Source organism: Zosterops lateralis (genome assembly GCF_965231275.1).
Source record: "Zosterops lateralis genome assembly, chromosome: 1".
Taxonomy (NCBI): Eukaryota; Metazoa; Chordata; class Aves; order Passeriformes; family Zosteropidae; genus Zosterops; species Zosterops lateralis.
The window spans coordinates 28820248-28834723 of NC_139762.1; the positions used below are offsets into that span (position 1 = coordinate 28820248).

At 40.1% G+C, this 14476-nt stretch overlaps 1 protein-coding gene across 1 annotated transcript; it reads left to right on the forward strand.

The window, feature by feature from the left end:
* Positions 1-1889: 1889 nt before the first annotated feature.
* Positions 1890-9460, forward strand: LOC310915947 (uncharacterized protein; the record flags this gene model as incomplete). Its single annotated transcript, XM_083873171.1, has 5 exons — positions 1890-2073; positions 4775-4870; positions 6664-6768; positions 7189-7284; positions 8849-9460. 5 exons carry the CDS (start codon positions 1890-1892, stop codon positions 8956-8958), a joined length of 591 nt encoding a protein of 196 aa, XP_083729297.1. The 3' UTR covers positions 8959-9460.
* Between the last annotated feature and the right edge of the window lie 5016 nt (positions 9461-14476).

The window sequence follows — 14476 nt, forward strand, 5'->3', positions numbered from 1 at the left end:
TTCCACACTCTGTAGGTGTGAAAAGGGATTAAAACCAGTTTTACAACAGAAGTACCTTTGACTTTTATTCTGTCAATCACTAGGCAATCACACAAATTTTGATTTCCAGTCAAACTGAAAGCAGTTACCAAATCATACTCCTGCTTCATCTGGAAAATGGATTAAGTTATTTTATGCCACTTGCAAAAGTAATTCAAAGTCAGCTCTCACAATTGAAAACAAGACTTGGTTTTCCCTTAGTTTTTCAAAAAGTGTGAGGTTTATTTCACTTTTCTGTATAAACTTTGTGTAGGTGCTTATAATCTCTCTTTTTCACTACTGAATCATTCCAGCTCATCTGAAAATGCTTTGTTGGGCTGAGTCTTGGTGTTGAAAGTGTGTGTTTTCTCTGGGAAATTTTTGAAATTATAGGAAATGCTTCTGAATTATTGGAAATAATGAAAGAAAAAATGTTTTCTGATCATCTTTGTTTCTGTTTTTTGCAACAGAAATATTTTCATGATCAAATTGAAATATATTGCTATTTTGTCACAGAATTGTACTCAAGCCATTCCCAGAGACAGCATGGCAAGGAGCAAGTCCAGAGAAGAGCAGTCAATATGCTCAGAGGGCTGGGGTACCTATTCTATAAAGCAAGGCTGAGAGCTGTGGCTGTTCATCCTGAAGAAAAGAATGTTCTGGGAAGAATTTAGAGCACCTTCTTGTACCTAAAGGGCCCACAGGAGAGCTGGAGAGGCACTTTTGAGAAGGGCATGAAGTGACAGGACATGGGAAAATGTCTTCAAACTGAAAAAGAGTAAATTTAGATCAGATATAAAGATGAAATTCTTTACTGTGAGGGTGGTGAGGCACTAACACAAGTTGCCCAGAGAGGCTGCAGATGTCACATCCCTGGCGGTGTTCAAGGCCAGGCTGGGCAAGGCTTTGAAGCGGAAGGTGTGTCTGTTCATGGCAGGGGTGTTGGAACCAGATGGTTTTTAAGGCCCCTTCCAAATAAAGCCATTCTATGTTTCTATGAGTCCTGCGTTCCTCTCCTCTGTCAGGTGACAGTGAGTTCAGTTCATCAGTCCTCTCTCTGAAATCATCCTTTGAATATCATGTCATGATATTCACGTATGGCACCTTAAAGATGGAAGTGTACAGAAATCAGGGTCTGTAGGGTGTCAAACGGGGCAGGAGCTCAGAGCTGTGCTGTCCTGTAGCAGTGACAGGCCAGCAGGTGTTGGGTATGCCAGCAGGTCGGGCACTAAGGTGGGCTCCTTGTCCAACACACCGTGTGACTCCCTGGTGGCTGCTCCTCTGTTGTCAGAGGCCTCTGTACCTGCAGATTAAACCACAGGACCAGGCAGGGTGGGAAACACCTCTGAGAAGATTGAGTCCAACCTATGACCGAACCACTACTAAGTCACTGCGTGCCACATCCAGTCTTTCCTTAAGCACCACAAGGAAAAATGACTCCACCACCTCCCTGGGCAGCCCATTCCATTGCCTAGAACCCCTTTCCGTGAAGAAATCCCTCCTAATATCCAACCTCAACCTCCCCTGGTGCAGTTTGAGGATCTGTCCTCTTATCCTGTCCTGCCACTGGTTGCCTGGGAGAAGGGGCCGACTCTCCAACCTCCTCTCAGGGAGCAGTGGAGGGCGATAAGGTCACCCCGGAGCCTCCTTTTCCCGGCCCCCGGCCCTGCCGGCCCTCGGGGGGGCTCCCACCGCCGTGACACGGGGCGGGGGCGGCCGGCGCTGAGGAGGAGGAGGAGGAGGAGTGGGAACGGACTGAGGGGGTAAAAGCGAGAGGGGCGTGAAGGAGCGGGGCTGAGCAGGGAGCCAGCGGAGCGGAGGCAGGAGCGGAGCGGGACGAGCTGCCCCAGCCCCGGGCTCCCTGTGGGGCCATGGCACGGCGGCGCGGCGGCGGGACGGGGCTGCGGCTGCTGCTGTGGCTGTGGCTGTGGCTGTGCTGGCTGTGCCCCGGCCCGGCCGCCGCCTGCAGCCCGCGCTGCCGGCACGGCGGGCTCTGCCTCGCCGACGGCTCCTGCCTCTGCTCCAAGGGCTACGAGGGCGAGCGCTGCCAGCACGGTAACGGGGCGGGATGGGGACAGGGACGGGCACAGGCTCCCGCTCAGGGCAGCCCTCCGGCGAGCCATCCCCCGGGAAGGTCTGGGAGGCTCGGGTCTGGATCCGCTGTGGGAGGCGGGCGGTGAGGGGCCGGGGAGCACCTAAAGAAGGTGGAAGAAGAGTTAAGTCACCCTTTGGTCAGGTGGGGCAGTGATGGCGAGCTGATGGAGCGCAGCCAAAGCCAGCGTGGAGACCTCACGTTAGTGAGCAGACCCCGCTGTCGGGAGTGGCCGCGGGTCCGTGTAAATAGAGCTTTTTGCCACTTGAGTGTTGGGTAAGAGGCCACTCGCTGGACAGGCGAGTGTTTTATTCCTCCTACTGCTTTAAGTGCATGCTTAAATCCTTCCCTGGAGGTATTTAAGGAATCACAGAATCAGTCAGGTAGGAAGGGACCAGAAGGTGTCCTCTGGTCCAACATCCCTGCCCAAGTAGGGTCATCCTAGAGCGCAATGCACAGGATTGCATCCAGATGGTTCTCGAATGCTTTTAGAGTCTTGACAGCATTCTAAGCCACGACAACATCTAACCAGTATCTCTAGGTGCAATTAGTCAGGACTAGCCACTAACAAAAACATCAAAAAGTGTGTAGAAAACAAGTTATTTTCTGGGTTTCTTTTTATTTAGAATTTGTTGTGCTTGTAAAAGTACTGTCCTTTACTTCCTGCATGTTACCTGACACACAGGGTCATTTGTACATCCCATTTCCATTGGAAGAGGCATAAAACTAGGGTGGAGTCTGTTCCTGTTGGTTTCCATGGAGAGACAAAGCATTTTTGAAGATGTCACCTAATATGCATAAGCAAGCATCATGAAGAAGAGTTTTAGTTTAAATCATGTTCAGTGTAACACATTGGATTTCTAATTTTCTAATTTTCTTGTTTAAAAGTTTAACTGTGAAGCTTGTGTCTATTAAATCATAAAAAAAATCACTGTGTCAGGACTTCCTTTGCTTTGCATGTTGTCCTGTGTGAAGAGGTGATAAAATTGTACAATATTTGTTCTAATTTTCAATGTCCTTCATTTAAAACATGATTTATTTTTTTTAAAACTCTGAAACGAGATGCTGGAAATTTCATTCAGCACAATAATAATTCATGGAGAGTTGTTTCATTTTGAGGCTGAGGCTACTAGGTGGTGACAAACAGTGTATAGATAATGTGCTGTGTAGTGGAGATTAAAAATGCTGTATGAACTGTTCCAAAAACTGTTGTTTCCTAGACATTTTGGGGTTTAGGGGAGAGGTGAAGTATTGGTGGAGAGGCAGATTGGTTCTTGAACTAGAGAGGTGAACTGTCTGGAAATGTTAAGGAAACTGAATCCTTGCGCTCGTAAAGTCATCAATGTAGGAAAAAAAAAAAAAAGGATAAATGAAGATTCAACCCTTGTTCTGTCAAGAAAACCAAACTGAAAACTGTGTGAAATAACACAGAAACAGATTTTTTCTTAAATTGGGAGTTCTTGTATGACACTCCCAAAGACATGAGAGCATCTAGTAAAAGTTATGGAGAGCTGAGCACTGGCTGGTTTTTTCATACATATCTGTCCTTTCTTTGCCTGCTAATACTCATTCTGCAGGTACTAGTGTGAAAAGTCCTGAATTCTTCAACTGGGTTTCTTGATAGTGCAATAAGTATATGAGGACAAAATCAGGATAATGTTACTCATTGTTCATCTTTTTCAATACTTTTCACCCATCCAGTCAAAGAACAAGTAGAGAGCCCATCTCACACTAGCAGCTAACTCAGATGTGACTCCCAGAAACAGATGAGTTTCTAAAACCTGTGTATGAATAAACAAATGTTTTCTCAGACAGCAGGGCTGATTTGGGGGTGATTATGACTAGCAAAGGGTCTATGTGACAAGTAATTTATTTGCAATCTGATTGGATTTATCCCGAATTTTGCAAAATTAAGATTTTTATTTGTCCCTTATCAAACTTGTCCAAGCTGTCAGCAATGAAAAAGTTGCAGGATTTGTGATAATCATAGATGTTTTTCTCCCAACAGATGATTAGAGTTGTGAGAAAAGTAACATTTATCTTGGATGCTTGCCTAACAAACACTATGCATTTCAGAAAGGTTTCTGAAAAGCCAGCTGAAACAAAAAAAAAGGGGAAAAAAGAGCATGAGGGAGAAAGAAATCCTGACCTACTTTTGGAGACATTTTAGAGAAGGATATAAGGAACAGAGCATGTAGTTTTTCTGAAGAGGAACATAGGAATCTAGTATAGAGTAAAAAGTCTGATATTTCCTCTTAAGAACCACATGATGCCTCTCAAGTTGCAATATCTTTTTTATTGAATAATTTCTCGTTATCATCTATTTTCTTACCTATTGTTTCTGCACTTCAGTTATCAAAAGCTTTTTTGGTAGTTCAGCTGTGTTCCTTTTTAATATGAGTCTTTCTTCTGCCTGTTCTGTCCTGGCCGAAAACATTCCTTAGCTTAGAGTGCTTGAAAGCTTAGTGTGGTGGAGTGCTCCCCGTGCAGGGAAATAATTTCACCTTATCAGCAATGTAAGAGGACATGGCAGATATATCTTAGAAAATATGAAGACAAACTGATGAAAATAGTATAATGTGCAAATTTCTTATGTATTTAAGTAGTAACTTGAGTAAGATTCACCAATATTTATCCAACCTTTCTTTGTTGTCTGTCTTACAGCTACGTGTTATCCAAAATGCAAAAATGGGGGAGAGTGCCTCCGACCTGGAAAATGCAGATGTCCGCCCGGGTATGGGGGTAGATACTGTCATAAAGGTAAGACCCAAGGAAGCAGTAGCTTGGAAAGACAAGGAATTTGAAAACAGACTAAATTAATTTAGGATGCCTCATATCCTGGATCTAACACACTTTGAAATAATGACCTTAATTCTGTAAATGTCTGACCTTACTGTCAAGACATGCATGGCCTAGAGGTTCTGTATGCTTGCAGGAGGGATGGACTACACATACTGAAATGTGTTGTGAGAATCTGAGCAAGTTTTTTGCCTTGGAAAATACCCTTTTTATGTGCTACATAAATATTCCATTTAGCTCTATAACAGATTCTTTCTAAATAATTTACTGAGATAGCTTGTATAGATACATATTTCTGCATTAAGTGGTTGAAACTTTTATGTAGTATCTGCAAGATGGTAACATTGAGGCCAGTCACTGAGGATATGTGTGGCAATGTATTGTTGAGAATTAATGGGAGATGACAGAGAAGGAGTAGCAAAGACCAATTTTTATGGTTTTGTGAAGCCTATTTAATATATGCATGTATTGGAAAAGGCAATCCAAGAAATCACTGTTGTACATGTACAGACTTGGGTTATGGGGCAATGTGCTGTAATGGAATCTCAAAATCACAGACTGGGCAGGGTTCAAAGGGACCTCTGGAAGTTGTGATTTCCAAGCTCCCTGCTCAAGCAGGCCTACCCAGGGCCAGCTGCTGAAGGCCATGTCTTCATGGCTTTGGATATCTCCAAGGACAGAGAGTCCACAATTGCCAGGGCAATCTGCACCAGCATTTGGTCACCCTCACTGTGAAGACCTCCTGATGATTTTTTTGTCCTTAATGCGGCTGGAAATGATTTCCAGAGTCAGTTCTTGTATCACCTCACTAGGGGCTGAGGTGAGGCAGACCAGCCTGTAGTTCCCTGGGTCCTTCTTGCCCTTCTAGAAGACTGAAGTAATATTTGCTTTCATCTAGTCCTCATGTACTTCTCTCTGTCACCATGATTGACCAAATGCAATCAAAATTAAATACATTAACTTACATTGTGTGACAGAGTAATATGCAAACAAACATTGAAGAGCTTTTCCAGCTGTGCTGGATTTGACTTGCATGTCCTTGCATTTGTGCCAAAAATCTGTTAGCTGAAATTGTGCTCAATACTTGTGGTTGAGCAAGAGATTGGGATATTTTATCTACAAATTATCAAGCAGACATTCAAACTATCCATCTTTATAATGAAGGATAGCTGTTTCTCATCAATACAGTGAAGGTGGTATATAATATAGATTCATACTTGTGAAAGGAAACATTTGATTGTACAGAACAGTGATTGTGCTCTCCACAGTTGATACCAATCATATGTCTGGCATAAATAACGCTTCATTAATGAGGCCTTCAGGGCTTTGATGTGTAGAACAATTCTGAAATGAGGAGGGTAACTCAAGTATTTGGCCTTTGGAAAGGCACTGCTTAACTTGACTATAGTCATAGTTTCATTTGTCAAAGTAATATCCTCTTCTCTTCTTCCTCTTGTTACATGTAGGTCCTGTCAGGTAAAGAAATACATGAATCCTTAACCACATGTTATTGGCCTACCAGCTGTGATTTGGCAAGTTTGATAGGAATATGCATGTTAGTAATTCCTATGGTGTAGCTGATGAACAGTGATGTTACAGTGAGAGTTAGAACAGTGCCTTGACCTGAACAGTCAAAACTTCAGTTTTTGCAGATGTGATAAAACAAGTAGTTGATGCCAGATGAGCTGTTTAAAGACAATTATTTGAAGTCCTATGCTGCTTTTGAAATGCCTAGTGTATGCTGTCTTCCACAGTAAGCTGTGAAGGAGGCTGTCAGAATGGAGGGGAGTGCATCTCTGTCAATGGAGTCGTGAAATGCCTTTGTGCTTCTGGCTGGACAGGATCAAGATGCCAGGAAGGTGCGTATCTACATTCATGCAACTATTGCTATTAATTCTAAAACTGCAGTAACAAATACATTTTAAATGTAGTAAAGGACTAATAAGTATGGCAATGTCATTGCATTACTACAGAAACTAGTAACCTACATTATGGATACTTACACAGATAAGAGTGTAAAATTTGCATTGAGAAGTTTGCATTAAGATGTACAACTACACATCTAAACCAAGATTCATAACACAGTATTTATTTTTCTTTTTTTTTCCCATTTCCATGGTTCTGGAAATGCTTTTGGAGTTATACCAGTTGAATATCTGGCCTAGAAGAAAATGTGGTTTGCCATTTTGACTTGTATCGTCCTGAATCTTTCATTCTGTCAGGATTCTTTTACATCAGTTTTATAAATCCTGCTGACTTACCCATTCTTTTTCTTGTAGCAATTTGTCCTCAAGGTTGTCGCAATAATGGAGCTTGTGTGGCTCCTGGGATTTGTAGCTGTCCAGCTGGATGGGTCGGTAGAGCGTGTCACTTAGGTAAATGACTACTGACATTTTTCATTTATCCTTTCCTCTGCTTGTTTGATTTACCAATCAAAGTGTCCAAATCTTCAGGGTCTAACAAAGCTTCCAGGGAAAGTATCTTAGAATAGTAACTGTGAGCTGCTTCCACATACTGGGGCTCTTAAAGTATGCATAGGGAGTAGATGGCTGTTCAATTTGGTCAGAAACACAGAACTTTTCCACTTTGAAAGAGATTCAGATTTTGGTTGTCAGCAAATTAATTACTTCATATATTTTGTTGGTATTTCTGAAATATTGTCTGTAAACTGAGACCCCAGTATAACGAACTGAAAATTACAGGAGTACTATTGCTACTGGTGTGGGTTAGAAGCTTCATTAAATTTTATAGACATGTAAAATTGAAACTTGCTTCTTACTTTGAAGATAAGTTGATAGAATAAACTCCATGTTCTTAGAACTCCGAAAGCTGCCTGTAATCAGGATTAGTACTGACACTCTTGCTGAAAAACCACTTCCATTTTCACAAACTTTGCTTCACAAAAGCAGGTGATTATAAAGTCTTTAATCTACACTTCTTGGGCCTTGTATGCTTGTAACAGCACTGCCCTGATGCTAAAGGCAATAATCGTGACACTACAAAATGAAAGGTTTTTTTGTTTGCTCCCTGGGAGATTGGAAAGACCCTCGTGCAAACATTGGTTTTTAACTGGATATTGTGGGTGCAGGGTCTCTGGATTAAGTCCTCTGCATCTGATATTTTCACATGACTGTGGCACTAAATCAGCTAGTGTTAATTCTTCTACAATATATATGGTCAAACAAGCATTCACAAGTAATATTTTGATATTCCCACTGACCATCAAAATGCTTATCCTTTATATTCATCAGTGTACTGAGATAGAGGGTGATACTAAAAGCCAAGTGTGGGAATTGCAGAGAATTTACAGAATGCTTAGCTCCCTGCAGCTGCAGTAATGGCAGAAGTGTTCAGGTTCTTAATGGCAAAATAACCACTGCTCCCAAAAACTAAGTAGATCTGCATCAAGTTTGACTTCTTTCAGTTTACATGCTCATAATCAAATTGCAGCCCCTGGCTTGTCAGCTGAACTGGTGTGTAGCAGGGGACAGCTGAAGTTGTGCCCACTCAGCCCTCCTCTGCTCTTGTGGGGGAAAAGGAGGGCAATGTGTGAGATACTTCTAGGATGAGGTGACTGTTTCCTCATGGGTGTGGATCCAAGCACTGGCTTGAATAAGTTTCAGCAGGAATTGTTATTGTTCTCTCACTTTTATGGGGGCATCCATCTCAAAAAAAGCCTGTGCCTTAAAGAACAGAAATTATAGTATTTTAAAAGGGAAATGGAGCATGAATAAGGCTAGACTTACTGTGCCTGTATTCCAGTGAAGGCCACAATGCCATAAATTGAGAGACATTGCTTTTCAGTTCTTCCATTATGCTTTTATTTATACTGTCCCAGTGCAGTCACCAGGGAACAATTGCGCTACCGCAGTGAGACAAAAAGAAAAATGATCCTGTGTTGTTCTGAAGACATGCTGTGTATCTGGTGTCTCATTTCAGCTGTATGTAAACTGCCCTGCCAGCACGGAGGGAAATGCATCGCTCCAAACGTGTGTAGATGTCGACTGCCGTACTCTGGGCCACAGTGTACAAAGAAAAGGAAGGAATGAAGCAACTTCAGCCAAGATGAGCTGCATTTTTCTTCATGTAACTATACAGAGAGGATAGTCTGCAGCAGTGGGGGACCTTAAAATAAACATGGTAACTTGATTTCAGACAGCTTTTTGTCATCACTATATTAAGTACATGCTTTTATATACGAAAGGAAGGTATTGCTGATTGTAGGAAAGTTGTTACAGATATCCAACTGTGTCAGTGTATGACATGTTTTCTCCTCTTCTCATTTTTTCTACATAAGCAGAAGCATTATGCCTTGGTTGATACTGCTGACCTTGAAATAAAATTTTCTTAAAATCAACTACTTCAAAATAGATCTATACTCTTCTTCTTGATTTTTCTCCCCTTTGACTAAAGTTATTGTGTTATATAATTACATTTTTAAAAAGCACATGAAACAAAAAGCCCTCAATTCAGATCATCAGAAGTGAATGTTAGTTCAAATATAATCTGACTTGAGATTAAACAGTTGCAAGAAGTTAAACTTGCAGAGTTTGCATCTTTCTGGAACATTACCAAACTGCAAAGCATCTTATTTAAATCATGGTTATTGCTTTATGTCTGCTTCCTGTCCCTTCCCCTACAATCTCATCCAGATCTCAATCAGCTAAACGGTATTTTAAAAAACCCCCAACAACTAACACTCCTCTGCCAATACTTGTTCAGATAATTCTGCTGTTACTTCCTAAAAGCTTAATCCATGCTGATACGCTAAGAGTCCTTATCTTGACTACTTCTACAATCATATTATCTGATAATCTCTCAACTTCCAATTATTTCTTTTCCTTATCCCAGTGAGACAGGGAAATGTACTTTTCTTCTGGAAACATTGATAATTCTATGTATTCCAGATTGTGTTGTTACAGGAGCAATATAATGGGAGGCTGCAGACTAGCAGTGCCTGTGCCTGTCACAAATCATGTGTGGGGGTTGTTGACGCTTGTCTTCTGGAGATGTTCCTGTTTGGCTTCTTTTAGGTTTTGCAGCCTTTTGAATGGGCTGCAGAATGGACTGAATCTCCTATATTCATTGTTCCTTGCCTCACTTTTGCTGTTTCTTGAATGGTCCTATTGAGGAAGCCTTTGCCAAAACATACAGACTGAATCAGTCAACTTCCCAAATGATACTCAGATAATTTTTTTCTTTCTTGAGATATTGATTTTCATTTTCTTCTAGATGAAACTGGATTTTTTTTTTTTTTTTGTGGAAGAATTTTAGCTATACGTTACTGTAGTTCATTTGTTGGAACAACATTTTAACTGTGTTTAACTACCAGAACATGTAGTTCTCATGGGCAGTGACTTACATGAAGCTGTTTCTCCCAGGATCACAAGCCACTGAGCAAAGAGGCAAAGGTAATGGGGTCTTCTCAATTACCAACCTTCTTTACAAGACAGTGCCCAAGCATGCAGAGGGCAATTGAAAGGCAATGGTTTAGTTCCTAAGACTCCTATGAGCAATTTCTGTGTGGTGTAGTTGAGCTTTCTCCTGTGCTTGCTTTGGAGGCTCTCAGAGGAAACCTGCTGCAGAGATGTGAAGGATTTCCTGCAGGGACAGGGCACAGCATAAGAGGAATGCACATTTTTTGTGTTGTTTTTGCTGGGATACACTGGCTATTTCACACTTGCTGGTGAAAACGTGATTCTCACATGTGGAACAAGATGACTTCATAAATGGTTCTGAAGGATGATGATGATGATGCAATTTTGTGTCACAGTCCACTACCTCATGCTATAATTTAGAAATTCAGGAATTAGATTTAATGCCATAGGTGACATACTGTTTGCAGGGGAATGAATGGGGGGAAAAATTACTTGCACCAGACCTGAAATTTAGAATAAATAATCAATACTATGTAAATACAAAGAGGTGTAATACCTCAGTATTATTCCCAAAAAGACTGACTTCTACTAATAAAGACAAGTGGCAGCAATAGTGACTAGAAGCTAGAAGAGATATTGGCCTTGTCAGGAGCAAGAGACCAGAAGCAGTCATTGAGAGAACTGTAATTGGCTTCTGAACAGGCCAAAACAAATGCTAATTTACTTTCCTGCTTAGAAATGATTGAAGTAAGCAGTAATTTGATGCCACACAGAATGCAAGGACATATTTCAGAAATACTACTTGAACGTAGCACCATCTACTGGCCACAGTGTTCTTTGCGGGTTGTTTTTTTTTGTTTGTTTTTTGTTTGTTTGTTTGTTTGTTGTTGTTGTTTTGTTTTGGTTTGGTTTGGGTTTTTTGTTTTTTTGTTTTTGTTTTGTTTTGTTTTGATTTTAAGAAATATTTCTTCTTATCATTCAATTAAACTTTAAGTACATTTAAAAGTGATTTTTCTAGTTAGTGTTGAACAATCTTAGCATGTATTATTAATGGCAGTCTGTGTCCCCAGATTCTTATTTCCACAGTTAAACATACTAAAAAGGCTAAAAGGACTAAGTAATTCTTGTCCTTTGTTTGTTTTCTGTTCACTGGAGGGTTGAACATACTAGTTACAGCATGTAATTTTTGAAGATAGTTATGTCTTCCTGTGGGGAGGTAAGTCATGCATGCAGTTGAGAAAAGGTTGAGAAAGCAATACAGAACATGCTAGCTCCCTTATTCATTAGAGCTAACTGTAACACCTTATACAGATACTCTGGTTTGCACTAAAACAACTGTAAAAATTTTAGGGTATTGCAGTAGTTGCATTTTTGATGCTCTGAGTGTGCATGGAAAGGTGAAGTGTTTCTTCATTTTAGTTTACTTACATGCACATTTTTATTTATGTTTCTCTTCTGCTCTAATTGCTTCTGGCAAGAATGAATTTACTTGGTCTAGCTGTAAAATATCATTTGCTAGCTAAACTGAGCTGTGGGCAGAAGTTGGATAAAATGACCTGATACCAGCATGTGACACCTTTAAATGACAGAAACTGCATAAACAATTTTAGTTATTATCAAAACTTTTTAACCTCTGCATTTGAGCTTGTATATGTGCCCCAATGTTATGTTTTGAGAATTTAAACTTTGGGTTTTTCCATTTGGACAAATAATGGAGTGAGTGTAGCCAATTTGTCAAATAGCTTCAGTTTTTATAACCTATTTACTTTAGGGTTTGTGCTGATACTTCTTCATGAGTTTGCATTTGGTAAATGTTAACTTGCTTTCTCTTCTCAGCTATGAAAATATATAATTAACTTTTGTAAAAAGAAAGAGCCTTTCCCATAGAGCCCACTTGTGGTTTTGTTTTTAAATCATAGCCAACATGACCATCTGTAGTATTATCTGTGACACAAGCCCTACCTTCAGAGAACATTCACTATACTGCATTTTAAAAGATCTTTTAAAGATCAGGGACAAAAATCAATGTGCACTTGGGAGAATTTCTGCTGGCCTGCAGAGCAACTGTAGTACAACCAGGTAAAAAAATGGATGATGTACATAGGTACCTTCCAGCACTCTTTAGTGTCTAAAGAAACCATGAAAGAAAATTAAACAAAGATACTGGTGTTGTGTATTATATGGGAGGAATCACTGAAAAATCTTGTTTGATACAAGTTGCCCTTCATTCCTTCAGAGTAGAACTGTGTCATCTCCAACCTTTCTCCCCATTTCCACATCCCCTAATTCTTTTGGGCCTAATTGCAGGTTATAATTTTAGCAGTTCCGTTAACCTCTGTACACAAGCCCTCTGTATAAATCCGCATCTTGTTACACTGAGCAATTTTACTGTATTGTTGCCATGTGCTTTCTAATTACAGTCAATTCTGTTTCATGTGTATGATGGACAATGTAGTAACAAAACAGTTGCAACTAATCACATAATTACTGGGCAGTTTTGACGTAGCTGCCTGGCATTTTGCATGTACTAGTAATTTTTCTGCACCACATGCTGGAAAATAACAAAAACGGCACAGCCTAGCACTGAGAATTTTTAGCTACTGTAGCAAAACTCTGGCTGTGCTTTTGTTCACACATCTTACATTTGGAAAATGTAAAAGAAATAATTTCTGCTTTTAAAACCATTGAAAATAAACTGCAAACACTAATAATTATTATAAAACTCTTTATTGTGCCTGAATTCCTAGAAATGCACATACACATATTGATTAAGTTTTGTGAGTGAAAGATTGCACAAACTCATTAACCAAAGTACTATTAGCAATGCTTCAGGCAGATGTTATCTTTCTTTTTTGCACAGCACCTCTGTAACTGACACATAGAACAACAATGATTACAATAAGAGATTATGTGATATTGGTGTGTTTGTACTCTAAAAACTTTTTCAGCACCTTGTGTATCTAAAACAGTTCCAAGAGCTAGTCAAATTTTGTTCATCAACATCTTTGTGAGATGTGAAAAAGGAAATAGGTCAAGAGAAGTAGGTTTTAAATAATGTAATGGTTCCCAGACCATCAGGGTATCAGCCACATGGATGCTTGACTGAAAGAAATTATGGAAATGCTGAAATTTAAAATGCAAGTGGGAAATTGGACATTTTTTAAATACACCAGTCAGGCACTTGGAAATCCATGAGGTGTCATTCTGGAAAAATGCTAAGCTCTCAAAATACCAGCTTACTTTGCAAGATGACTTAAGAAGACTATCAAAAGGTGAGGAGAAATCTAGGCACAAAGCTGCTAACAGCTATGATTTGGTAATCAGCATCCCAGAACGGCAGTAAACAGCAAAATTACCTCTATTTTCTTCCTGTTCAAAATTACGGTATAAAACTGAATATTGCTCAGGAGAACAGGAAGTCATGATGTTTGTTTTTGGCTTAAAAAACCAAAGCAGTAAACTTCAATGGCTTAGCTAAAAGGATATTTGTGTCTATTACGAGAGCTCACTTTGTTATGGCAGCAATTGATATGTCTTTCACAGCTCTAAGAGAAGATAGCAGTCCTCTGTAGGAAGCTTCAGAAAAACTGGAATTTTATTTTTTCAAAAACTATCTGGCAGCTGGTAGGTGCTAACAGTTCACTGGAGCAGTTGGTAATGGAAAAAAAAAATCCTATGTGAAGTCTTTACAAATACTTTCTGACATGATGAGTATGTATGGCATGATGTACAACAAATTTCTCCTCTTATTAGTTGCTATTTTAACATTCAGCATTACTGAAAGCATTGTTCAATTTCTCTAAGAGTCTTGGGAAAAAAATTTGCTCATATTACTGACTGCTATCTCAGACAGGGGCATAAAAATCTCACAGACACAGGAATAATTCAGTAGCTGCCTCCTCAAATTCATGACTGTGAGTAGTGAAGTCAAAACAGAAAAGTTGGGATCTGGCTTCTGGCTATAAAGGCTTGTCATAGATAAATCAGAGTCATTCTGCACTTGGATGTTAACAGAACAGGAGGCCTTGCCTAAATTGTTAGTAGGCCAGCCTCAGTTCTGGTTTCCCCTCCTTCCCTGCTACTGGCTTGTCATTACAACAAGATGTAAATACAAACCAAGAAAAACCAATTCTGCTTTTTATTCTGTCCACAGCTAAATAATATGTAAGTAAACAGTGTTTGTAAACAG